This window comes from Oryx dammah, unplaced genomic scaffold (genome assembly GCF_014754425.2).
Source record: "Oryx dammah isolate SB20612 unplaced genomic scaffold, SCBI_Odam_1.1 HiC_scaffold_5, whole genome shotgun sequence".
Classification (NCBI taxonomy): domain Eukaryota; kingdom Metazoa; phylum Chordata; class Mammalia; order Artiodactyla; family Bovidae; genus Oryx; species Oryx dammah.
In genome coordinates, this window is record NW_024070189.1 from 98441354 (window position 1) to 98468226 (window position 26873).

A 26873-nucleotide genomic window follows, 5' to 3' on the forward strand; every position below is an offset into this window, starting at 1 on the left:
ATCTTGGGATTTCTTTGGAAGGAATGATGCTGAAGCTGAAACTCCAGTACTTTGACCACCTCATGCGAAGAGTTGACTCATTGGAAAAGACTCTGATGCTGTGAGGGATTGGGGGCAGGGGGAGAAGGGGATGATAGGGGATGAGATGGCTGGATGGCATCACTGACTCGATGGACGTGAGTTTGAGTGAACTCCAGGAGTTGGTGATGGACAGGGAGGCCTGGCGTGCTGCGATTCATGGGGTCGCAAAGAGTCGGACATGACTCAGCGACTGAACTGAACTGATTCTGACCAATGTGAGGTGATACCTCACTGTAGTTTTGATTTGCATTTTTCTAATAATGAACAATGTTGAGCATCTTTTCATGTTTGTTAGCCATCCGAATGTCTTCTTTGCAGAAATGTTTATGTCTTTTTCCCACTTTTTGATTGGATTGTTTGTTTTTCTGATTTGTGTTGTATGAGCTGCTTGTATATTTTGGAAATTAATCTTTTGTCAGTTGTTTCATTTGCTGTTATTTTCTCCTATCCTGAGGGTTTCCTTTTCACCTTGGTTATAGTTTCCTTTGCTGTGCAAAAGCTTTTTTTAAAAAAAATTTATTTATTTTAATTGGAGGCTAATTGCTTTATAATATTGTATTGGTTTTGCCATACATCAACATGAATCCACCACAGGTGTATTCGTGTTCCCAATCCTGAACCCCACCTCCCACCTCAAAAGCTTTTAAGTTTAATCCCACTTGTTTACTTTTGTTTTTAGTTCTGTTACTCTAAGAGGTGGGTCATAGAGGATCTTGCTTTGATTTATGTTATTGAGTGTTCTGCCTATGTTTTCCTCTAAGAGTTTTATAGTTTCTGGTCTTAAATTTAGGTATGTAATGCATTTTGAGTTTATTTTTGTGTATGGTGTTAGGAATTGTTCTAATTTCATTCCTTTACATATAGCTGTCCAGTTTTTCCAGCACCATTTATTGAAGAGGCTGTTTTTGCCCCATTGTGTATTCTTGCCTCCTTCGTCAAAAATAAGGTACCCTTAGTTACTTGGGTTTATTTCTGGGCTTTCCATCTTGTTCCATTGGTCTATTTTTCTTTTTTGAGCCAATACCACACTATCTTGATGACTGTAGCCTTGTAGAATAACCTGAAGTCAGGAAGCTTGATTCCTCCAGCTTCTATCTTCTTTCTCAGAATATAAACATTTTTTCAATAAAATTTGCTTGCTAGAATTAACTTTAAGCCTCTTCATTGGCTTACCTTGGGTAAGGGCATTTTATGTTGAAAATCCACATTAAGTAGAAAAATAATTGAAATCAAATTAAGGGTATTGTGTGCTATTAGTGAATTCTTCATTGCATAAATATTAATTTTGCCTGACTATGATGTCTTCATAACTTTAAGATAAGATAAGTAATCTATTATGAAAACGAAGTTACCCATTTGACTTTAAATTTTTGTGCTTATATTTCTACATCTTTATGCTTCTTGGTAATTCAGACATTCATTATTTTCATATCTATCCTTTCCAACATTCAGTCAAGTTTCCTATTACCATAAAAGATGGAATCTTGATTGTGTTTGTATGTGTATATGTGTGTGTATGATTATGCCAATTTCAAGGAAAACTGTGTGAAACACACTCATATAAACACAAAAATATTTTATTTGCACAAAACATGAACTTCCACACAGTTTATTTATTTCTTACAGCATCCTTATGAAGTTGTATTTAGTATTCCACATTAACTTCAGAAATAAAGAAATTGAGCCCCAGGGAGCTTAAAGTTTTCACAGTTACAGGTAAAGCACTTAAATATATGTGCACTGTATTATTATGCACAAATGGAAATATGCAGTACATTCTCTTAGTTTTTTTTTAAATAACTCTTATAATTCATCAAATTGTGCACTTTAAATCTGAAGTTATTGTGTCCCATCTCTTTGCTCCCCTCTCTCTCCCCTCTCTCTCCCCATCCCACTCCTCTAGGTCATCACAGAGTGCCAGGCTGGACTCCCTGTGTTATATAGCAACTTCTCATAACTATCCATTTTACACATAGTAGTGTATATATGTTGATGCTGCTTTCTTGATTCGTCTCACTCCCTTCCTATTGCACTGTGTCCACAAGTCCACTGAAACAGGTCTTTGAGAAGAAATTATTTTTAAGAAATCAAAATTGTCCCATGTAAGATAATGGAAAAATTTCAAACATTTCTGACTTAAACTTGGGAAAAACTTTGGACATGTGTGAATATGGACAAAGGGGAAAATGTCTATATAACATACAGAGTAGTGAATGACAAATTGTGTAGAGGAGTTGAATTCAAAGAAATGGGCATTCAAGTAAATAAATAGAAGGAGAGAGTTCTACTTCAACAATCAAAACAGTGGGGTACCACTTCACACAGTCAGAATGGGCGTCATTAAAAAGTCTACCAATAAAAAATACTGGAGAGGGTATAGACAAAAGGGAACCCTCCTGCACTGTCAATGGGCATGTAAATTATTGGAGTCACTATGGAAAACAGTATGTCAGTCAGTTCAGTCGCTCAGTTGTGTCCGACTCTTTGTGACCCCATGAATTGCAGCACACCAGGCCTCCCTGTCCATCACCAACTCCTGGAGTTCACTCAGACTCACGTCCATCGAGTCCGTGATGCCATCCAGCCATCTCATCCTCTGTTGTCCCCTTCTCCTCCTGCCCCCAACCCCTCCCAGTATCAGAGTCTTTTCCAATGAGTCAACTCTTCACATGAGGTGGCCAAAGTACTGGAGTTTCAGCTTTAGCATCATTCCTTCCAAAGAAATCCCAGGGCTGATCTCCTTCAGAATGGACTGGTTGGATCTCCGTGCAGTCCAAGGGACTCTCAAGAGTCTTCTCCAACACCACAGTTCAAAAGCACCAATTCTTTGGTGCTCAGCCTTCTTCACAGTCCAACTCTCACATCCATACATGACTACTGGAAAAACCATCGCCTTGACTAGATGGACGTTAGTTGGCAAAGTAATGTCTCTGCTTTTGAATATACTATCTATGTTGCTCATAACTTTTTTTCCAAGGAGTAAGCCTCTTTTAATTTCATGGCTGCAATCAACATCTGCAGTGATTTTGGAGTCCCCCAAAATAAAGTCTGACACTGTTTCCACTGTTTCCCCACCTATTTCCCATGAAATGATGGGACCAGATGCCAGTATGGAGGGTCCTCAAAACAGTAAAAATGATACTACATTGTAAATCAATTATACTTCACTTGAATAAATTTTAAAACGGAAGAATAGCACCTTCTGCTTCTGAGGTTTTGAGCCCTACAATCATGAGTATTTTTTCAGCCCCAGGACAATTGGACTTTATATAACTGACATTCCAGTGATTCTTTTCAAAGCCCTCTTTATGTCTTTATTTCTGAGACTGTAGATGAAGGGGTTCAGCATGGGTGTGACCACAGTGTACATCACTGAGGCGATTGCACTTGAGTGTGAGCTGTAGGTACCTCTGGAGCTAAGGTACACTCCTAAGATAGTACAATAAAATAAGGAAACAATTGAGAGATGAGATGCACAGGTAGAAAATGCTTTATACTTCCCATGGGCTGATGTCATTCCTCGTATTGAGGAAACTATCTTAGAGTATGAGTAAAGAAGACCAGTGAGGGAAGCACCACCCAACATCCCAGCTGCAAAATACATCACCATGTCATTGAGAAATGTGTCAGAACAGGCAAGTCGAACCACTTGATTAATTTCACAGAAAAAATGGGGGATTTCCACGTCTGTACAGAAGGGCAGCCACAACATCATTAAGCTTTGGCTTAAGGAATTCAGGGCACTCATCACCCAGGACACCAGCACCAGCAGTCCACAGAGCCGGGGATTCATGATGACCATGTAGTGGAGAGGCTGACAGATGGCCATGAAGCGATCATAGGCCATCACAGTCAGAAGGAAGTTTTCCAGTGCAGCGAAGAATAGGAAGAAGTATATCTGGGTGATGCAGCCTTCATAAGTTATAACTTTGCTCTGTGTCTGTATATTATTCAGCATCTTTGGGATGGTGGTGGAGATGAAACAGATGTCTACAAAGGACAGGTTGGAGAGGAAGAAGTACATGGGTGTGTGGAGATGGGGGTCTGAGCTGACAGCCAGGATGATGAGCAGGTTTCCAAACACAGTGGTCAGGTATGTGGAGAGGAAAAGCCCAAATATGAGAGGCTGCAGTTCTGGTTCATTTGATAATCCCTGAAGAAGAAATTCTGAAATTTGTGTATCATTCACTGGTTCCATGTGGTGGAGATGGCTACCTGGAAAAAAAATTAACATGGCTAAGTTTTTCAAAAATTGCGATTGGAAACCTAATTGAATTCTGCAATATATACTTTACATTAGAAGTCAGTATCCATAATTTGGTATGGAACTTTACCCGTCAAGGCATGCTCTTGTGCCTTCTTATTGTGCATCCAGCCTTTTGTCCAGGTGGTCAGGTATTCTACACTTTTAATAAGAAGTTTATGTGACACATTTCAGTAATGTCAGTTGAGATCTGACCAATATCTAGGCACAAAGTACAAGAGTTTCTACTATTCTTCAACAGTTGAGAAAAATATAAAGAAAAAAATTATACAAATTCTCAGATGGTGACAGATGAAGTGAACAAAAAGAAGTCAGGTATAACAAATGGTTAAAGGTATATTATTTTTTACCCAGTCATTGAATTAGACTGGAAAATATTTGATTGGAGACCTCATGGAAAAGAGGGTGGGAGACACGAGGTTATCTGGTTGAAGTGTGTGCTGGTCAGAGTGAAAAGACAGGGCAAAGGACCTGAAAAGCAGTTGTTTTAGAAAGTCAAGGTTAAAAAGTAAGCCGCTGTGTCCAGGGGGATGTGCAAGATGGAGAGTGATGCTAGTATCAGAGAATTTGGAGGAATGAGGTGTCCTTCCTGCTACAGCTGAGACTTCAAGTCACAGGGAACTTAGGTCACCATATTTTTACCTGCATTTTATTAATTTTATTTCCAAGAGATCCAGTGATTAGAAATGAATCCCTTCCTTATTATTTTCTTTTTTTATAGTTTATTTTAATATATTGGTTTATATTATAAGGACCTCATACCGAAGATCCTTATACATGGACTAGGGCTTCCCAAGTGGCGCCAGTGGTAAAGAATCCACCTGTCAATGCAGGAGACATAAGAGGTATGGGTTCAATCCCTGGATCAGGTAGATCCCCTGGAGAAGGGGATGGCAACCCATGCCAATATTCTTACCTGGAGAATCTCATGGACAGAGGAGCCTGGCAGGCTACAGCTCATAGGGTTGTAAAGAGTAGGAGAAGACTGAAGCGGCTTAGTACACACGTATGCATACGTGGGCTCAGGTATCCTTTTTCTGCCTTGGGAACTGTTCATGCTCCACAACATGCATGCTTGCGCACTCACACACACACACACACACACACACACACTCACCCCTACTGGAATGATGCTACCACCGGTACACTCTCAGCCACAATAATTAGGAAAACAATGACACAATTCAAGCTGTCAATGTCTTGTCAATGACAATGATTATCTTTCCTGCAAAATTATATCGATAGTACCTAAATTCCAGTTGCTAAGTCTCCCATGGACCTGTAAACATAGGTGGGCCTCCTTTTTAACATGACCATTTTATGTCCAGTATTCAAAGAAAAAAATAAAATATCACTTTAAAAAACTGAGAGGGAGAGAAAAGGACATGTAAGGGGAAAAAAATTCTAATAAACTTAGGTAATCCATAGAGTTTTGGTGACATTCCAGCCCCTGTTCTATCCCCATGTTACCCAGAATAGCAAAGCAGCAAAAAGCATTTTATCTAAAAAAGAAAGAAGAGATGTATTTATGTTATCAAATATCTGACAGGTTTCCCACCAGGAAAATGAGCAAAGGGAATAAACCCATAATTCACAAAGTGAAATAAAGTTCAACAAAAGTTGAGGATTTAAAGAATGATTTGGTAAAAAAATTCCCAAGTGATATCAGATGTAAAACTTTTGTAGTTTGAAATTCTAGATTTACATTTTGGATCTGCACATATTTGCTGTTTGAACATGGAGAGCCACTGGAACCTTCTAAATGTTAATATTATTACTCAAATTATTGGGATAGCAGTACTCACAATAAGATAGTTGACAGATTTAGTCAACATATGCAAAACGTTTATAATATTTCCTTCCTGGTAGTAAATGAATGATTTACATCACCTCTGGTGATGAGATTCGGCTGATTTTTCTCTTTTTCCTCTCAAATGTTTCCATTGCTTTCCCACATCTTAGTCCCCAATCCCCAGCCTTATTTCAGTTTCCGGTCATCTTTCCCATCTATCACAGGCTGGTACAGGGCCCTCTATCCAATATTCACATTAAGCTAAAGAAGTCTTTCTATATTACAAAGCCGACTGTCCAACTCCCTGACTTAACTCTCACCAGTGACTCCCCAATAAGGAATGGACCCCAAATTCCATAACTTCAAACCCCAGCCTTGACTCTCCCTGAATGAACCACCAACTTTACACTCATGCTGCCTTTACTCACCTTCATCTCATGAATACTGAACTTAAGCCACAGATTCACTAGATGCCACAGGCTTGAGTCTCAGAACATATATGCACCTGTTCCCTCTGCTCGGAGAGTCAATCACTGGTCTATATGGAATTTTTTCACATATCTCTGTATTGAAAACTCCATCTCCTGTTTTAGAGATGGAGTTTTGGACATCTCCTACATGAACTTTAAAATTATTCCCACATACGGGGAGGGAGGAGGGAGGCGGGTTCAGGATGGTGAACATGTGTATACCTGTTGCAGATTCATGTTGATGTATGGCAAAACCAATACAATATTGTAAAGTAATTAACCTCCAGTTAAAATAAATAAATTTATGTTAAAAAATTATTCCCACAGAAAAAGGACAGTTTATCTAGTGATAATTTAGATAAAAGGTTATCACTGTGTGATTTTTATTAATTCAATATTTTCATCTAGACTGATATTGAGGCATGTATCAATATCATACATACTCCTCAACCCTCCTAATTTAGTTTAGTTGGGAAACATAGCTGAATAAATAAATTATATACTGCATAAAGCAATAAAAGAATATGTTCTCTCAGAAACTGTGGGTGATTAGGCAAGAAAAAGAAGCAGGTAAATGCTAACATAGGTATGGGAGGCATGCTGGAGGAATGTTTTCCATATTCTGAGATTCAGATTTATTAGAGTATCAGACTATAGTTTGTAAAAATAAAATAGGATTTAACAAATTAAACACAGAATAGAGTACATTGTGTTAATACATGTAAGGAGTTTATTCTTTTTGTTCAGCTGTTCTTGTGTGTGTATGTGCATACACATGGGTGCGTGTGTGCTAAGTCACTTCAGTCGTGTTTGACTCTTTGGGACCCTATGGACTGTAGCCCCCCAGGCTCCTCTGTCCATGGAATTCCCCAGGCAAGGATACTGGAGTGAGCCATGCCCTCCTCCAGGGGATCTTTCCGACTCAGGGATCAAACACGTATCTCTTATATCTCCCGCATTGGCAGGTAGGTTCTTTACCCCTAGTGCCACCTGGGAAATCACATGCACAGGTGTATTCCTTGGTTGCCTGTGCACACAAGCTGGATCACATGTAAAAGGTGTGTTTTACTCTGGGACACATTCTGAAAAACTTCTTATCCACCGCAGGTGATGCAAGAATACTTACAAGAGAGGCTAGTCCTTAAAAGGGTGAGAAGCAATGTGCAGAGAGCTCAAGAGAAGAGTTCAGTTGCAGAGAGAACAGGAAGCACCATGGGTGCGGAAGTCAGACTCCAGGAACAACACGCTGACTTCACATTAGAACCTTGACTGAATTTTTATTCTGTATTTATTCCTGTGTATTTGACTACACATATTTTCATACATTTCAAAGAATGAGGTAATAAGATAGTAGATGAGGATGTCACACCTCTCAGTTTTTTTATGTGGTATCATTGTCATTCTTGGACTTTGACTTTAGATCTCTTTTTGCTAAAACCATTGGTCACATTTCACTTCTGTTTCTGATTCTTGTCCCAAACGCAAAGACCTCCCCACAATATACTCTATAAACTCCTACCCATGCCACAAAACTTACTAACTCCTTTCTCATTTGATTTATACCTAAGGACATTTTTGTCATACATACATTTTTTACTATACTCTTCTTTCTCCATGGAAATATGAGATCCAAAGCAGAGACCTCACCTGCTTTGTTCACTCTAATGGTTTCATAATGGTGTGCATTTATACAGAAATAAATATTTTATAAATTAAAATTTCAAAATAAAAAGAACACCAAGGGAAACAAAACCAGATTAAATATATTGGATTCAAAACAAAGATATTAAGCAAATAGAATGATATAATAAAATGAACTTCTGAAAGAAAAATATAAAGTAGTAAAGTCACATTAACATAGGTTTTAAATATAATAATATGAGTAAAAATTTAAAAGAGAATGGAAAATGCAATTTAAAAAATAGTGCAGGAAGTTGTATCTAAAATTTTAATTTCAACCTACACAAACATAAATGGATTAAATATGCTTATGAAAAACATATAAGTGATCTTTAATTGTATGCAAAAGCACATATTCCACAAGAAGGCAGCAAATAGTTGCTCTTTTTAAAATAGACTACTCACAAAAGGCAAAAGGTGGCAGAAACAAAAAACATGTGAGATTATATGGTAATGCATATAACAGGTGGTTTATTACTTCTGTGGATGCATAGAAGGACTGCAAGAAAATCAAACCTGTCAATCATAAATGAAATCAGTCCTGAATATTCATTGGAGGGACTGATGCTTAAGCTGAAGCTCCAATACTTTGGCCACCTTATGCGAAGAGCTGACTCATTGGAAAAGACCCTGATGCTGGGAAAGATTGAAGGCAGGAGGAGAAGGGGATGATAGAGGATGAGATGGTTGGATGGCGTCACTGATTCGATGGACTTGAGTTTGAGCAAGCTCTGGGAGTTGGTGATGGACAGGGAAGCCTGACATGCTGCAGTCCATGGGTCACAAAGAGTTGGACACGACTGAGTGACTAAACTGAAATGAACTGATGGATGCATAAGAACTTTCCATGTTTAAAAAATCAGTGGGAGAGAGGATAAAATACGACCAATTGATAGATTTATACATCCCAAACTTATAAGCTCTCATGCAACCCAACAACAGATATATTACATTTACATACATGATTTAAATTGCAAAGAGTAAAAAATTTTTAAAAGAATTTGTAAATCTTTGTTTAAAGAAATGCAATTAAAAAACCAAGAATAAACAGAGAATGGGAGCAGTTTGGGGTGAAAGGTACCTGAGACACCTATATGTGAGGGAAAGGAGAGTCGGGAGAGAGAAGTTGCATGTATCTATTTCAGCATAGAAGGCTTGTCAAGGTATTTAAAATACATCTCATTCTCCCCCTCATCCACATGTTGAAGTGTAATTCCAGGCCTTTTCTCTCAGAGCTGGGGATGAAATATATTATAAAAGAAATCATACAGAAAAAAACCTGGAAAGAATAAAACAATCTGAATCCAGTGCATAAAGCTAAGAATATGCATAAACAGTTTGTGATAAAGCAAATGGCTAATAAACCTCCAAATATATCCAATCTCCAGTAATAAACAGCTGCAAAGATAAGCTCTTTACCATCTGTCTGTTTGCATATTAAATTTAATTTTTTTCAAGTGAATGCTCAATGTAAGAGAAAATTTTGTGAAATGTGTATCAAAAATTGTAGTTTCCAGGTAATAGCTATGCTGTTGATTTGAATCTTTGTGACTCCACAGACTGCAGCACACCAGCCTTCCCTGACTTTCACTATCTCCCAGAATTTGCTCAAATTCATATACCATCCTATAAATTTTAAAAATTAAAACAATGTCATTATTTCACTGCAAATTCCTCTTTATGTGATAGTTTATTTTCCTACCCTAAATCTCCCTGGAAATTTTACTGATACCATTGTGCTTCCAATTTCTTCTTGAATTTCATCCAAGTATATTTTCATTCTTATCACTTAATTATCACTAATAATCTTGTACTGCTGAATCTGATAGGTGATTCTCTTTGAACATATTAAATAAATTGATTATAAATCAGTTAATTAACCGTGCATGTAAACAGGGGTGATCTGTTGGTTCTGAGCCAGGTATTTGGGTTTATAAGTGACTGCTGGTAAATGTTCTTGGATTTCATTCTCTGTGGCTTTCTCCTGAAGTGTCTACTCAGCTCTAAGACTCACCTGGATAGAAAGGTTGAGATGGAGGTCTCTGGGTGGAAGTCCAAAACTTCCCCAGGTGGTTGATATTGGAGAATGAAGCTCTGTTCCCAGCTAAGAAAGAAGTAAGAAGCAAAGCATGGGTCCCTGAGCCAGACTCAGGAATCCAAATGCACAAACCATGACTTCTCCAGCTCAAAGTGGAACATGCTTAGACCTAGAAGCAGTGGAGATATTTAACAGCTCTGCATATCCACTGTATTTTCTCATTAGCACATTTTACACTGTTACTTCAACCCTAAGCACATTTCCCCCATGGGAACTTATCTGGACAGAATGGAAATTTTCTGGGCTGATTTGTTCCCAAGAGACCAGTTAGATGTCAAGTGTATCCAGTGCTTATTACTACTCCATGAACTCTTCTGGATTCTAAAGTTATAACAGTGAACCTTTTTATAGTCCTGAGACAAAGATTTCTCTAAAGCTAGCCTGACTGTCTCATTTGTTCTTTAAAAAAGTCCATCCAATGAGGACTATACAATCAGACCCCTCATTCTAAATTTTCAGAATTGTTGTTCAGAGGGGTTAGATAGATAATATAGATACAAAAATCAATGAGGGGAAAGACTAAAATATCTTACACTAAAATCTGTACACTAAATATCTTACACTAAAACCTGTAATATATTGATGAGAAAAATTGAAGAAGACAAATAGATGAAAAAATATAAGGTGTCCATGGCTTGGAAGACTTAATATTATTGAAATGCTGATACTACCCAAAGCATTCTATAGATTCATGCACCCTTTATCAAAATTTCCAAAACTTTATTCATAATAAAGCTCAATAAATTGAGTTCCTAAAATTGTGTAGATGAGTTGAATTCAAATAAAAGGAAGTTCCTGGAAATAAATGGACAAGTTCTCCTTACAAAATCTGGTTAAAACATAGCAATGTCTGGCTCCATTTATTTCAATCCTGCAATCATGGGTAGTTCTTCAGCCCCAGAACAGATAACAATGTTATACCTGCCTTCCTAATGATACTTTCCAGAGCCCTCTTTATGTCTTTGTTCCGCAGACTATAGATGAAGGGGTTCAGCATGGGTGTGACCACTGTGTACATCACTGAGGCAATTGCACTTGCGTGTGAGCTGTGGGTAGCAGCAGAGCTAAGGTACACTCCTAAACATGTACAATAAAATAAAGAGACAACTGAGAGGTGAGATGCACAGGTGGAAAATGCTTTATACTTCCCCTGAGCTGATGAGATTCTTTGTATTGAAGAAACTATCTTGGAATATGAATAGAGAATCCCAGTGAAGGAACCACCACCCAATATTGCAGCTGCAAAATACATTACTATCTCATTAAGAAACATGTCAGAACAGGCAAGTTGAATCAACTGATTAATTTCACAGAAAAAGTGGGGGATTTCCAAGTCTGTACAGAAAGACAATCTCAACACCATTACACTTTGTAACAAGGAATTCAGGGCACTCATCATCCAGGACACCAGAACCAGCAACCCACACAGCCGGGGGTTCATGATGACCATGTAATGCAGGGGGTGACAGATGGCTACAAATCGGTCATAGGCCATCACGGTCAGGAGAAACATGTCCAATACTGCAAAGAGTATGAAAAAATACATCTGGGTGATGCAGCCTTCATAGGTTAGTACTTTGCTCTGTGTCCTTATGCTCTGCAGCATCTTTGGGATGGTGGTGGAGGTCAAGCAGATGTCTACAAAGGACAGGTTGGAGAGGAAGAAGTACATGGGGGTGTGGAGGTGGGGGTCTGAGCTGACAGCCAGGATAATGAGCAAGTTTCCAAATACAGTGATCAGGTACATGGAGAAGAACAGACCAAATATGAGGGGCTGCAATTCTGGTTCTTCTGAAAATCCCAGAAGAAGAAATTCCAAGATTTTTGTATTATTCTCTGGTTCCATGTAGTGAATGTGACTATCAAGAAACAAAAATAACATGATTACTTTTCTCAGAAATTAGCATTGTAGTTTAAACTCTACAATTCATATTTTGCATTTAATATTAATATTTATAATTTTCATATGAAAAATTTCCCTCAAGTGATCCCATGTGCTATCTCTGAATACTTCATCCCACATTCAATCTTCTCCCCATAAAATCATTTATTCTAAACTTTGAAGAGAAATTATGTCACATATTTGGCAGTATAAATTGAAGACTAACTTCTGGATAAAGAGTTATACAGTGCTAATATACAATAGTTAATACAGTTCAATGATGGAGGAAGAATAGAAGCAAATAAGAAATTATAAAAATTATCAGATAATGGCAGGTGCTATAAAGCTAAAAAAAATCAGGTATAAAAAACAGACTTAAAGGGTGTATTAATTTTTTGTGATAAAGATAAGCTTTCTTGGTCCTGGAAACCATTCAATCCTGGATACCCAGAAAAGTAAAGAACAAAATGCATTTTAACAAAAAGAAAGGAATGATATACTTATATGATCTATGTAGAACATCCTACTAGAAAAATTGACAAGAGGAATGAATTAGAAAAACCAATACAGTATTGTAAAGCAAAATAAAGTAAAAATAAAAATTAAAAAAATTAAATTAAATTAAAGAAAGAAAAACCAATACAGTATTGTAAAGTAAAAAAAAAAATAAAATAAAAATAAAGAGCACAAAAAAATTCACAAAGGAAAGTATTGAAACTACAACAAAAATGGAGGATTTTAAAAAGTTATCTGTTAAAATATTTTTCTAAGTAAGATCAAATGCAAAACTTTTATAATTTGAAGCTCTTTCTAAGTGATATCAAATGCAAACCTTTTGTAATTTGAAACTCTGGTTTTGAGTTTTGGTTCTGCACATATTTGCTCTTTGATTTTGGAAAGTCACTGGAAATATTCTAAATGTTAATATCCTCCCCCAAACAATAGGAATAGCAGTATCTGTCCTCTTGGAGTAGCTGACAGATTTAGTGGTGGTGGTTTGGTCGCTAAGTCGCAGAAGCCTGGCAGATTTGATCAGTACACATAAAAAGCTTTGCATAGTTCCTTCCTGCTGGTGGGCTTCTCTGGTGGCTCAGTGGTAAAGAATTAGCCTGTCAATGCAGGAGCCACAGAGGATGCGGATTTGATTTCTGGGTAGGGAAGATTCCCCTGGAGAAGAAAATGCCAACCCACTTTAGTATTCTTGCCGGAATAATCCCATGGATGGAGGAGACTGGTGAGCTACAGTTCATGGGGTCTCAAAGAGTCAGATACTATTGAGCAGACACATGCACTATACTACAACTACTTCCTGTTAGTAATGGTTACCTCTGGCAATGAGATTTGACTTTTTTTTTTTCCTTCTTCCTCTCAAATGTCTCCATTGCTTTCCTATTGAGGTTCCTGATACTACCTGTCTTTCACAGGCTGGTACCCCTGCAGCCAGTGTTTACACTGACCCATAGAAACCTTTCTATATTACAAAGCAGACTGCCCAACTCCCAGACTTAATCATCTCCCAGTGTCTCCCCACTGGAGGATGAACTCCAAATCCCATAATTTCAAACTCTAGGCTTGACTCTTATTATCTGAATCACCAAGTCCATCTCCTTGTGCTATCCTCACCCACATCAATTTCATAAATATTGATCTTCAGTCACAGCATCACCGGATATCACAGGCTCAAGACTCAGAGTCTATGTGTATGTTTCCCTATGCTTGGAGAGTCAACTACTGGTCTATTTGGAACTTTTTATTCACCACTATCTTCAAAATGTCATCTTCTTTATTAGACTGCTTATGTAATCTCATTCATGATTTATTTTAAAAAATATTCCCACATATAAAGAAGTGTTTCTCTTGCAATAATTTGTAATTTTTGTTTAATTATATACCTATTATCCTCTCTAGACTGTGAGCGCCTTGAGGCATTTATTAATATCACACATACTCCTCAACACCCCAGACTTAGTTTAGTTAGGAACAGTAGCTGAGTAAATATAAATTACATAAAGGAATAAAAGAATATGTTCTCACAGAAGTTGCTGATGATGAAAGAAGAAAAAGAAGCCAAGAAATACTAACATAGGTATGGAAACATGCTGAAGAATATTTTCCATATGCTGAGATCCAGACCTATTAAACGGTCAGACCACGTGATTTGTAAGAACAAAATAGAGTAGAATAAGTAAAACACAAAAGAAAATATCAGAGTGCATCATACATAATAAGGGTTTTTTAGTTCTCTTTGTTCAGATGTCCAGGAGAAGGAAATGGCAACCCACTCCAGTATTCTTGCCTGGAAAATTCTATGGACAGAGGAGCCTAGCAAGCTACAGTCCATGGAGTTGCAAGGAGTCAGACACAACTGAGTAACTAACACACTTGTTCAGATGTGTTTGTGTCTGTATGTGTGTGCACATATGCATATGTATCTATTTCTTGCTTGCCTGTGCACACATGCTAGATCACATGTTAAAAACATGTAGACAGCTTGGACACTTCAAAGAAGTTTCTTATTCACTGAGATAAATGCAAAAGTAGGGAAAGCAATCTTGTTGAGGGAAAGCAATACAAATAAAGAGCTCAACAGAAGAGGCAGGTTACAGAGCGTGGGCACTGAAGTAATCTCAGACTCAAGGGATACCACACTGACCACACTTCTTTTCCTCTTTTTACAACATCAGAGTATCCACATGAAGCCCCTGGTTGAATTTTGACTACATCTATATCTATATGGTTCAGTGGGCTTCTCTGGTAGCTCAGCTGGTAAAGAATCTGCCTGTAATGCAGGAGACCCTGGTTCGATTCCTGAGTCAGGAAGAGCCCCTTGAGAAGGGATTGGCCACCCATTCCAGTATTCTTGGGCTTCCCTCATGGCTCAGATGGTAAAGAATCCACCTGCAATGTGGGAGACCTAGGTTCAATCCCTGGGTTGGGAAGATCCCATGGAGGAGGGCATGGCCACCCACTCCAGTATTCTTGCCCAGAGAATCCCATGGACAGAGGAGGCTGGTGGGCTACAGTGCATGGGATCACAAAGAATCAGACACGACTGAGCAACTAAGCACATGTGGTTCAATAGCTGATGAAGCTGACCCTTCTGTTAATTTTCTTATGTGTCATTTTCTTTATTATTTTGGGGCTTTGTTTTTGTTCTATTTTTTTGGGAAAAACCCATTGGTCACACTCTACTTCTCCTTTTTATATTTCATTTTTTTACTTACTTAAAAAAATTATAATGGAGTGTAGTTGATTTATAATGCTGTACTAGTTTCAGGCATACAGCAAAATGAGTTAGTCAAACAGAGATATATATCCATTCTGTTTCAGGTTCTATTTCACTTTCTGATTCTTGTCCCAGATGAGGAAGCCGCCTCACAGTGTGATTGATAAAATCCTATACATGCCACAAAATCTATCCTTTCTTTCATCTGATTTATCCCTATGGGCACTCTGTAATACACACATTTATTTTATTGTAATCTTTCTTCATGAAAAAAAAAAAGAGAGAGAGAGAGAGAGATCTGAAAAGCATGAAACTCACCTGCTTTCCTTGCTCTTGTGGCTTCATAAAGGTGTGCATTTATATAAAATGGATTTTTAGAAAATGGAATTTATGAAATAATAGAATAGCATGCTAAATATAGTGGATACAAAACAACTAAACAAAATTGAATAAGATAGTAAGATGAATTTTTGAAAGAAAATAATATATAAAATTTTCCAGGCAATAGTACTGGAGTGGATTGCCATTTCCTTCTCCAGGGGATCTTCCCAACCCAGGGATTGAACTTGGGTCTCCCACATTGTAGACAGACGCTCTACCGTCTGAGCCACCCGGGAAGTCAATGTGTAAAATAACAATAGTCAAATTTACATAAGTGAAATGAAATGAGCAAAAACCTAAAAAAAAGAATAGGCATTATAATTTAAAAACTCATTACAGTAAGCGGTATGCAAAAATATAAATTCAATCTAAATACATATGTGAGTGAAAGTTGCTCAGTCGTGTCTGACTCTTGGCGACCCCGTGTACTGTAGCCTGTCAGGCTCCTCTGTCCATGGAATTCTAGAGGCAAAAATACTGGCACTCTGGGTAGCCATCTGCTTCTCCAGGGGATCTTCCTGACCTAGAGATCAAACACAGGTCTTCCACATTGCAGGCACATTCTTTACCATCTGAGTGACCAGGGAAGCCCTAAATACATTTAAATGGATTCAAACATGTTTATGAAAAATAAGCAATAAATTAGTTGAATGCAAAAGCATGTGTTCCACAAAAGGGCAACAAATTATTGCCATTTTAAAAAGAGATCTACTCATAAAAGGCAAAAGGTAGCCCTAAGTAAAAACATGTGGATAAGATGGCAATTCACATAAATAACGGTTTATTATTACTAAGGAGGCAGAAGAATTTCTATGTTTGAAAAGCAGTGGGAGGGAGGCCAAAATAGACCAACGGATAGTTTTGACCGCTTCCAGTTCATGCACTCTCATACAGCCCAACAAATGCAGTATACACACATACAGGAATTAAATGGTGCATAGCAAACTTCCTTTAAAAATGATAACCCTTTGTTTGAAAGAATGCAATAAAAATAAGAATAAAGAGAGACTCATATAGGGAATCTGGAGTAGGGGAAGTGGTTGCAGTTTAGAGCAACCATGAAATGGAGCCACGGAAATGGTGCCTGACACGCTTGTGTTGGGAGCGGAAGAGTAGAGACAGAGAAGCTGCCTGTATCTCTAGTTTCAGCAAAAAGACTTGTCAAGGTATCTAAAATACATGTCATGCTCCCTTTCTTCCACCTGTTGGAGTGAGTTTTCTGGCCTTTTCTTAGCCAGAGGAGAAAGAAATTATAAAAGAAGGGATGTAGAAAAAGAAAAGAAAAATAATAGGACACTCAGAAGCCAGTATGTGAAACAATTTGCATGGACAGTTTACAGTAGGGAAAGTAAATAGCTAATAAGTCCCCAAATATATTCAGCCCATAGGTAGTGAAGTAATTGCAAAGTTAACCCCTTTACCATATGCCTGTTTGTATAGTAAATGCAATTTTTAAACAAGTGAACACTCAAATTTGAGTAAAGACTCTGTGACATGTGTGTCTCAAGAACTGTATTTCCAGGTAGTTACTACAGCCATTGATCTGGATCTTCCTTATGAATGCTCCAATATATTGCATCTTAAAAATTGAAAAGTAAATAAAATGTTGTCATTTTACTACAAATCACTTCTAATCAAATCATTTATTTCCTACTCCCGTCAACTGCAAAAGTCCTTGGAAACATTCAAATTTTACTGATCACTATGTCTCCCATTTCCTCTTGAGTCTCTTCCAACTAGATTTACATTCATATATCTTAATTATCAACTGTAATTCTTGTATTTCTGAATTCATAGGTACTTTCCTTTTAAGTTGTTAAATACATTTGTTATAAATTAATCAAGCAAACAAGCAAACATGGAGATCTCTTGGCTCTGGGTCAGTTGCTTAGTTTCCAGATGACCCCAGATAAATAGTGTTGAGTTTCATCCTCTGTGACTTTCTCCTTTAGTGGTTATTTCTTGCTTGGACTCACCTGAGTGGGAAGTCTGAGATGAAGGTCTCTGTGTAAGCCCAAATTCTTCCCTGAATGGTTGATGATGTTGATTGAAGTGCTGTCTTTAAACAACAGATGATTAGGAAACATGGAAGCAAAACCAGGCTTGGGAATCTAAATGAAAAACCATGCCTTCTCCAGCTCAAGAAAGAATTGCTCAGACATTGCAGCAGAGGAGATGTTTATAGTTCCTTATGTTTTCTGTATCTCCTCATTATTTTCAGCACATTTTCCATTGTTACTCCAACCCTTGAACACATCATTTCCTCAGGGAAACTTGTCTGGACAGAATGGAAATTTTCCATGCTGATTTGCCATTCCCAGGTGAACAGGTTAGAAACCAAGTGTATCTGGTTCTTATTGTTACTCCATGAAGTCTCCTCTCTCCCAGAGGTCTGACATTGAAACTTTTAAAACAGTCAGTCAAAGTTTTCTTCCATGTCTAAGTCTGAGGAACCTGTCTTGACTAGGTCACTTGGCCCTCAGAAGCACTGGCTTATGATGGGAACACAACTCCTAATATATCTCCAGAAAATTACTGCTTCTTCTTTGATAAGTGAGAGAAGTGTGTGCCTTGTTATAAAACCATGGGTAAAATAATCCTAGGCTTCATAATGCCTTTAACATATCAATAGGATTTACATGCTTTAAATGCATATGAAAAGTTGATATTTAGTCCTTTATTTATAAAACATTTGATAATTATAAGATATCCACTTAAATTTTTTAATACACCATGGGCTGAGCTTAGAATCGTACATATTATTTCATTTATTTTTTTGCAATAGTCCATCTTATGAGGATTGTACAACAATGAGCCTCCTTCTAAATTTGCAGTGATTGCAAATTGGGTGATTGGCCTAAAACTTACAAACTGAGTAAGGAATGTGTTTTGATTAGACCACAGGATATTTCTGTTTCTCTCACTCCAGGCTTTGGCTTCTCAATCAGAGATGATTTCATCTTCTGAAGACACTTGGCAATATCTGGAGAAACTGTTGATTGTCATATTAGGGGAAGTGCTACTCACTGATAGTGGGTTCAGGCCAGGGATACAGCTCAACAGTCTGCAAAGTAAAAACTGCCCCCACCCTAGAGAGTTATCCAGCACTTCATGGCAAATAAAAGGGAAAAAGTGGAAGCAGTGGTGGATTTTATTTTCTTGGGTTCCAAAATCACTGTGGATGGTGACTTCAGCCATACAATTAAAAGATGGTTGCTCTTTGGAAGGAAAGTTATGCAAAACCTGGACAACATATTAAAAAGCATAGAGAACAGTGTGGAGATTCCTTAAAAAATTGCAAATAGAACTGCCATATGACCCAGCAATCCCACTGCTGGGCATACACCAAGGAAACCAGAATTGAAAGAGATACATGTACCCCAATGTTCATCGCAGCACTGTTTATAATAGCCAGGACATGGAAACAACCTAGATGTCCATCAGCAGATGAATGGATAAGAAAGCTGTGGTACATATACATAATGGAGTATTACTCAGCCATTAAAAAGAATACATTTGAATCAGTTCTAATGAGATGGATAAAACTGGAGCCGATTATACAGAGTGAAGTAAGCCAGAAAGAAAAACACCAATACAGTATACTAACACATATATATGGAATTTAGAAAGATGGTAGTGATAACCCTGTATGCGAGACAGCAAAAGAGACACAGATGTATAGAACGGACTTTTGGACTGTGAGGGAGAGGGAGAGGGTGGGATGATTTGGGAGAATGGCACTGAAACATGTATATTATCATGTAAGAAACTAATCGTCAGTCTATGTTCGATACAGGATACAGGATGCTTGGGGCTGGTGCAGGGGGATGATCCAGAGAGATGATATGGGGTGGGAGGTGGGAGGGGAGTTCAGGATTGGGAACTCATGTACACCTGTGGTGGATTCATGTCAATGTATGGCAAAACCAATACAGTATTGTAAAGTAAAATAAAGTAAAAATAAAAATTAAAAAAAAAAAGCATAGACATCACTTTGCCAACAAGGGTCAATATGGTTAAAGCTATTGTCTTTCCAGTAGTCATGTATGGATATGAGTTGGACCATATTTAAAAAAAAAAGAAAGCTGAGCACCAAAGAATTGATACTTTCAAGTTGTGGTGTTGGAGAATACTCTTGAGAGTCTTTTGGGCTGCAAGGAGATCAAACCAGTTGATCCTAAAGAAAATCAACCCTGAATATTCATTGGAAGGACTGTTGCTGAAGCTCCAATACTTTGGCCCCTTGATGTGAAGGGCCAACTCATTGCAAAAGACCCTGATGATGGGAAAGATTGAGGCAACTGGAGAAGGGGGCAGCAGAGGATGGGATGGCTAGATAGCATTGTTGACTCAGTGGACATGAATTTGAGCAAACTCCCATATATAGTGGGGGACAGAGGAGCCTGGCATGCTGCAGTTCATGAGTTTGTAAAGAGTAGGACATGACTTAGCAACTGAAAAACAACAGGGCTACCCAGAGATGCTGCATTTGTAATAAATTCCCAGATGTTGTTGATGTTGTAAGCCTTACTCTGGAGATCACACTCTGAATGTCAGTACTGTGGTCCAGAGTGAGGTGTAGGTCTTTTAGGTCTGCTCTATTAAGAATATTCCTTTCTGCCTCTGGTCTGATCTAAGGTGGTCAAATATTGAACTCAGTCACTCTACTACTGCATATACAATTTTACATGTGCCTCTTGGGTATTTCACTCTTGGTAGGAAATAATAATTTTGACCTGTGCATCCTTTTGTGTAAGTGGGTAGATTTCACCTAAGCAGTTATTGGCTAAGTTGATAATATTTCAGATATCACAGGAAATTATTTGGCACAGACAGATGCTCAATTCATTGCAGCTGTTATGACTATGTCTGAGTTCAGAATTGACTAAAATTATTGGGACTCCAGAGAATCCCTTAAAATAATAAAGGAGTCAGGAATACTCTGATTGTGGATTGAATTGTGATTTTAAAGGCGTATCTCCTCTCAGAATTCCACACAGGGAGGAGAGTGTTTGAGAGCCCACCATTCTGTGCCTTGTTCTACACAGGGACATAAACTCTGACCCCTTCATGCTGGCTCCATATTATCTCAGGAAGAAATTTTAGACTCTATGAAGCTATTTTACTGTTTCTACAGTCTACTCAGAATATATGCAAAGCTGCCATTTCTTGGTGAATAATCGTATTTCTCCAACTCTTTTTATTTTCCTTTGTTGCAAGTCTGTAGCATAGAATTCATAAGCACTTGATGTCAGTAGTAGTATGAAATACTTGTGTTTGTTTCTGCCTTGAGTAGAATTTTTATTTTCAAAATTACTGCATTACTCCCTTATTATCTTAAGAGGAATGTACCTCCCATCCATTACTTTGTGCCTTGACGGTGCAAGTGGGAGGAATACATGTCCCCACTTATGAATCTTGACATGACATGCTCAGAGCCTAAGGAGAAGCTGTAAGAGACTTTGGAAGAGTCCACCATTTCTATTACTATTATTGTTGCCCTCTTTCATGAGAATAGGCACTTTCCACCTAGGAGCTGGTCCACTGGTATGGCTCCCAGACATGCAGGTAGCCTAGCAGAATATGACCAGAGCCATAGTCACTTTGCACCACGCATCTAATATGATAATAGGTAAACAATTGTTATTTTAAGCCACCATGTTGAGGGAGTTGCTTGTTGCCACAGCAAAATTGACTACTATACTACTTTGTGTACATACTAAGTCACTTCAGGCTTGTCTGACTCTTTGCAACCCTAAGGACCATAGCCCACCAAGTTCCTCTGTCCATAGGATCCTCCAGACAAGAATACTAGAGTGAGTTGCCATGCTCTCCTCTAAGGGGATCTTCGTGTCCCAGGGATTGAACCCGCATCTCTTGTGTCTGCTGAATTGGCAGGTGGGTTCTTTACCTCTAGCGCCACCTGGGAAGCCCTATGCCCCTTTACATGATGTTTAATGATAATTAATATTTATCTACCAACTAAATGGATACTACAGGGTACAGACCTGTTCAAGTATGTATTCTCATGTGATATGCATATGGGAATAAAATCTCTAAAAGAAAAGCCAGAGCCTGAAACATTTCAAATATTAAAAAATTTAATCCTGACTACTTTCATCCAGTCCCCACTGGTTTAATTACTGATTTATGGAATGATAATAAAATAATTACATGAATACCTTATTGTCTGAGCTCAAATTATTCTGTTTCCTTCCCAAACTCAGGAATAAAATAGACTTAGATACCAAAGTGCTACTTGTACTATTTGGGGAGGGAACTGGCAATCCACTCCAGTATTCTTGCCTGAGAATCCTATAGATAGAGGAGCCATGGGGTCGCAAAGAATTAGACACAACTGAGCGACTAATCTACACATACTTGCACTATTACACCTTTTATTAGATGTTATTTTTTATTTTTGCCTTTTTAAATTAATAAATTTATTATTTTAATTTATTTTAATTGGAGACTAATTACTTTACAATATTGTAGTGGTTTTTGCCATACATTGACATGAATCAGCCATGGGTTCCCCATCAGTACATGTGTTCCCCATCCTGAACCTCATTCCCACCTCACTCCCCATTCCATCCCCTCCCTCTGGGTTATCCCAGTGCACCAGCCCTGAGCACCCTGTCTCATGTATCGAACCTGGACTGGCGATCTGTTTCACATATGATAATATACATGTTTCAATGCTATTCTCTCAAATTAACCCACACTCGCCTTCTCCCACAGAGTCCAAAAGACTGTTCTATGCACCTGTCTCTTTTGCTGTCTTGCATATAGGGTCACCATTACCATCTTTCTAAATTCCATATATATGCATTAGTATACTGTATTGCACACCTTTTATTAGATATTAAAGAAATATTCATTCTTTCCCCTCTCTCTCCCTCTCTCTATGTCTCTCAAACAACTTTAGAGAAAGCTTTAAAACTCAGTTCCTGTCTCAATTGTGGAAATCTGGAAAGCACTTTCTTTAACAGGAAAGGGGCAGATAAACTACAAAATTGTATCTTTTCTTAAACCTCTTGGAGAGTGGAAATCTCAGAGCAACCATCTATTCTGATATCTAAGGCAAGTCAGGTGCATCCAATAAGAGTCAGGGACTTGAGGAAGTGTTTTCTTGGGCGACTATCATGGGAGAAAGGTCATGTCAACATTCATCAGGCAAGGTTTCAGGTAAAATCTTGCTGTTGCTCAGTTGCTAAGTCATGTCTGACTCTTTGCGACCCCATGAACTACAGCATGCCAAGCTTCCCTATCCTTCACTATCTCTGTGAGTTTGCTCAAAAACTCATGTCCCTTGAGTCAGTGATGCCATTCAACCATCTCATCCTCTGTCACCCCCTTCTCCTCCTGCCCTCAATTTTTCAGCATCAGGGTCTTGTCCAAGAAGTCAGCTTTTCTCATCAGGTGGCCAAAGAATTGGTGCTTCAGCTTCAGCATCAGTTCTTCCAATGGATATTGAGGTTTAATTTCCTTCAGGATTGACTGGTTTAATCTCCTTGCTCCCCAAGGGACTCTCAAAAGTCTCCAGCACCACAAGTCAAAAACATCAATTCTTTAGTGCTCAGCCTCCTTTATGGTTCTACTCTCACATCTGTACATTACTACTGAAAATACTGTAGCTTTGAGTATAGGACCTTTGTTGGCAAAGTGATGTTTCTGCTTTATAATATGTTATCTAGGTTTGTCAGAGCTTTCCTTCCAAGAAGCAAGTGTCTTTTAATTTCATGGCTGCAGTCACCATCTGGGTTGGTTTTTGAGCCCAAGAAAGTGAGTAAAAATCTTAGAGACTATTTAAAGATCAAGTGTGGATTGACTACCATGAGAATATAGAATTCCAGGAAAGGTTATAATATTTCATTGCAATTCTCAGGTAACTGTGCAAATGGTGAGAGAATGTTTCATTGTCCACTTAAAGCCCTTGGATACAGAGATCAAGATATGGTAGTTGAAAACTGAGCTTTAAAATGTCAGAAATGATAGGAATAAAGATGATATGGGTGGGACATACACCATTTAATATAGTTACTGATATCAATGTATAGATATTTATGTATTTTTCTCTACAGACATCCACTTCCTGCACCATTTTGCCAAAACGTTATTTTCTTCATTGTTTTAGTGCTTTTGTCAAAAATCAATCGAGCAGATATGACTCATGTCTATTCGTGACTCTGTACCGCTCCTCCATAAGTTTCTGTGTGCATGTGTGCTTAGTTCCTTCTGTCGTGTCTGACTCTTTGCAACCCCATGTACTGTAGCCTGCCAGGCGCCTCTGCACATGGGGATTCTCCAGGCAAGAATACTGGAGTGGGTTGCCATACCCTCTTCCAGAGGGTCTTCCTGACTCAGAGATTGAACCCTCATCTCTTATGTGATCTGCATGGGCAGGTGGGTTCTTTACCACTAGTGCCACCTGGGATGCCCCAAATCACAGTGTCTTCATTATTATATTTTTAGAGCACCTACTAGTGTGAAACCTTCAAAAAAATTTTTTTGCCTTTGGTAATTCTTTGCATTTTTCCATATAAATATCAGAAATGATTAGCAATTACTACCCAAAAGAAAATTTTTAAAAAATTTTAGTTGAGTTTCCATCTGTAGTACAGATTAGGTAGAACTGACATCATAACAGTACTGAATCTTCCAATTCTTTAACCCAGTGTAGCAGGCAGAATTCTGAGACAGCTTCAAGATCCCTGTTTCTGCTGTATGCACTCTAGATGCATCTCCCCTTGAGTGTCGATAAGTGAATTTAACACTCAATATTAGGATATACTTTATGGAAAAAAAATGAAAATATTTTCCAGATTTAATAAAATCTCAATTCAGTTTTCTTTGTGCTAATCAAGAGTGAGGTTATCCTGGTTTGGGCTGATGCAATCAAGTTAGCCCTTAAAAGAGACTAGGCCCTTCCTAAAATAAAAGTTTGGGAGTGGAGGAATGATTCTGCCACTGGCTTTTAAGTAGCGAGCTGCTGTCTTGTGAAATGGCTAAAAGTTGGGGCAGGTGTGCTCAGTAGTTCAGTCACAGCTGACTCTTTGCAATGAATCATAGCCCACCAGGCTCCTTTTACCATGGAATTCTCCAGGCTACCCACTGGAGTGGGTTGCATTAGTTCAGGGAGCTGTACAAAATTCCATAAACTGGTAGTCTACCAACAACATACATTTATTTTTTATAGTTCTGGAAATGTAAGATCAGGTGCAAGCATGATCAAAGTCCAAAGAAGGCTGTCTTCTGGATTGTAAATTAGAAGTTTTCCTGTATCCTCATATGATGGAAAAGGACTAAACTTGCCCTCTAAACACCAAGGACTTTGCCAGGTGGCATTAGTGGTAAAGAACCTGCCTCCAATGCAGGAGATGTAAGAGGCCTGGTTGGATCCCTGGGTCAGGAAGATCCCCTGGAAGAGGGCATGGCAACCCACTCCAGTATTCTTATCTGGTGAATCCCATGGACAGAGAAGCCTGGCAGGTTACATGGTCTGTAGGGTCACAAAGAGTCGGACACAACTGAAGGGACTTAGCATGCACGCTAAATGCCAAATTAAGATAAAAGAAAGATACCAAATAGACAACCTAAATTTCTACTTGAAGGAACTACAAAAAGAACAGCAAACTAAGCCCAAAGTCAACAGAAGGAAGAAAATAAGTATTGGAGCAGAGAGAAATAAGACACAGGCTAGAAAGACAATTTAAAAATTAATGAAACTAAAAGGTGGTTTTTGAGAAGACAAACAACGTTGGTGATCTTTTGGCTAGACTAAGAAAAAAGAGGAATGACTAAGAAGAGTTTACATGAAAGAGGAGACATAACAGCTTATACCACACAAAGACAAAGAATTATGAGACCTTCAGAAATAATTACATATCAATAAGTTAAGTAACTGAGAAGCAGTGAATAAATACCTAGAAACACTCATGTTACCAAAACTGATTCATGAAGAAACAGAATATCTGAACAGACCAATGACTAGAAAGGTGCTTGAATCAGTATTAAACAAAAGCCCCAAGCATCCAGTATCATGCATCGAACCTGGACTGGCGATTCATTTCATATATGATATTATACATGATACTGTATGCTTGGGGCTGGTGCACTGGGACGACCCAGAGGGATGGTACAGGGAGGGAGGAGGGAAGGGGATTCAGAATGGGGAACACATGTATACCTGTGGTGGATTCATGTCGATGTATGGCAAAACCAATACAATATTGTAAAGTAATTAACCTCCAATTAAAATAAATAAATTTATATTAAAAAAGAAAAGCCCCATGTAAGATGGCTTCACTGTTGAATTATACCAATCCTTCTCAAATTCTAAAATGTTGATAAGGAGGTAGCACTTTCTAAGTCATTTGACAAAGTCAACATTACTCTGACATCTAAGCCAAATAAAAACACTACAAGGAAAGAAAATTACAGAACAATATTCCTGGGAAACAAATGCAAAATATTCCCCTCCCTGCAAAATGCCAGTTTAAAAATAATTCCCGATGCAGGATACAGGATGCTTGGGGCTGGTGCACTGGGATGACCTAGAGGGGTGGTACGGGGAGGGAGGTGGGAGGGGGGTTCAGGATGGGGAACACGTGTACACCCATGGTGGATTCATGTTGATGTATGGCAAAACGAATACAATATTGTAAAGTAATTAGCCTCCAATTAAAATAAATAAATTTAAATTAAAAAAATTCCATAGCACATGATAAATATTATACACTGAATCAAATGAGATTTTCCCATGAGATTCAAGGATGTCTCAACATATATAAATCCATAAATGTAATACACCCATTAACAGAATGAAGAATAAAAAATATAATCACTAAAGACTGAGAAAATTTTTTTGACAGAATTAAACGTCTTTTATGATAATGCATGCATGCTCAGTAGCTTCAGTCATGCCTGAATCTTTGCACTGTAGCCTTCCAGGCATCTCAGTCCGTGGGATTTTCCAGACAAGAATACTGGAGTGGCT

The 26873-nt window shown here is 38.2% G+C and overlaps 2 protein-coding genes across 2 annotated transcripts; both read right to left on the reverse strand.

Annotated features, from left to right (window-relative positions):
* Positions 1 to 3346: 3346 nt before the first annotated feature.
* On the reverse strand, positions 3347 to 4297 carry LOC120864114 (olfactory receptor 7A17-like). Its single transcript, XM_040240958.1, has one exon. It carries the CDS (start codon positions 4277 to 4279, stop codon positions 3347 to 3349), a length of 933 nt encoding a protein of 310 aa, XP_040096892.1. The 5' UTR covers positions 4280 to 4297.
* A 6965-nt stretch (positions 4298 to 11262) lies between these two features.
* Positions 11263 to 12267, reverse strand: LOC120864115 (olfactory receptor 7A10-like). Its single transcript, XM_040240959.1, has one exon. It carries the CDS (start codon positions 12265 to 12267, stop codon positions 11263 to 11265), a length of 1005 nt encoding a protein of 334 aa, XP_040096893.1.
* Positions 12268 to 26873: the final 14606 nt, after the last annotated feature.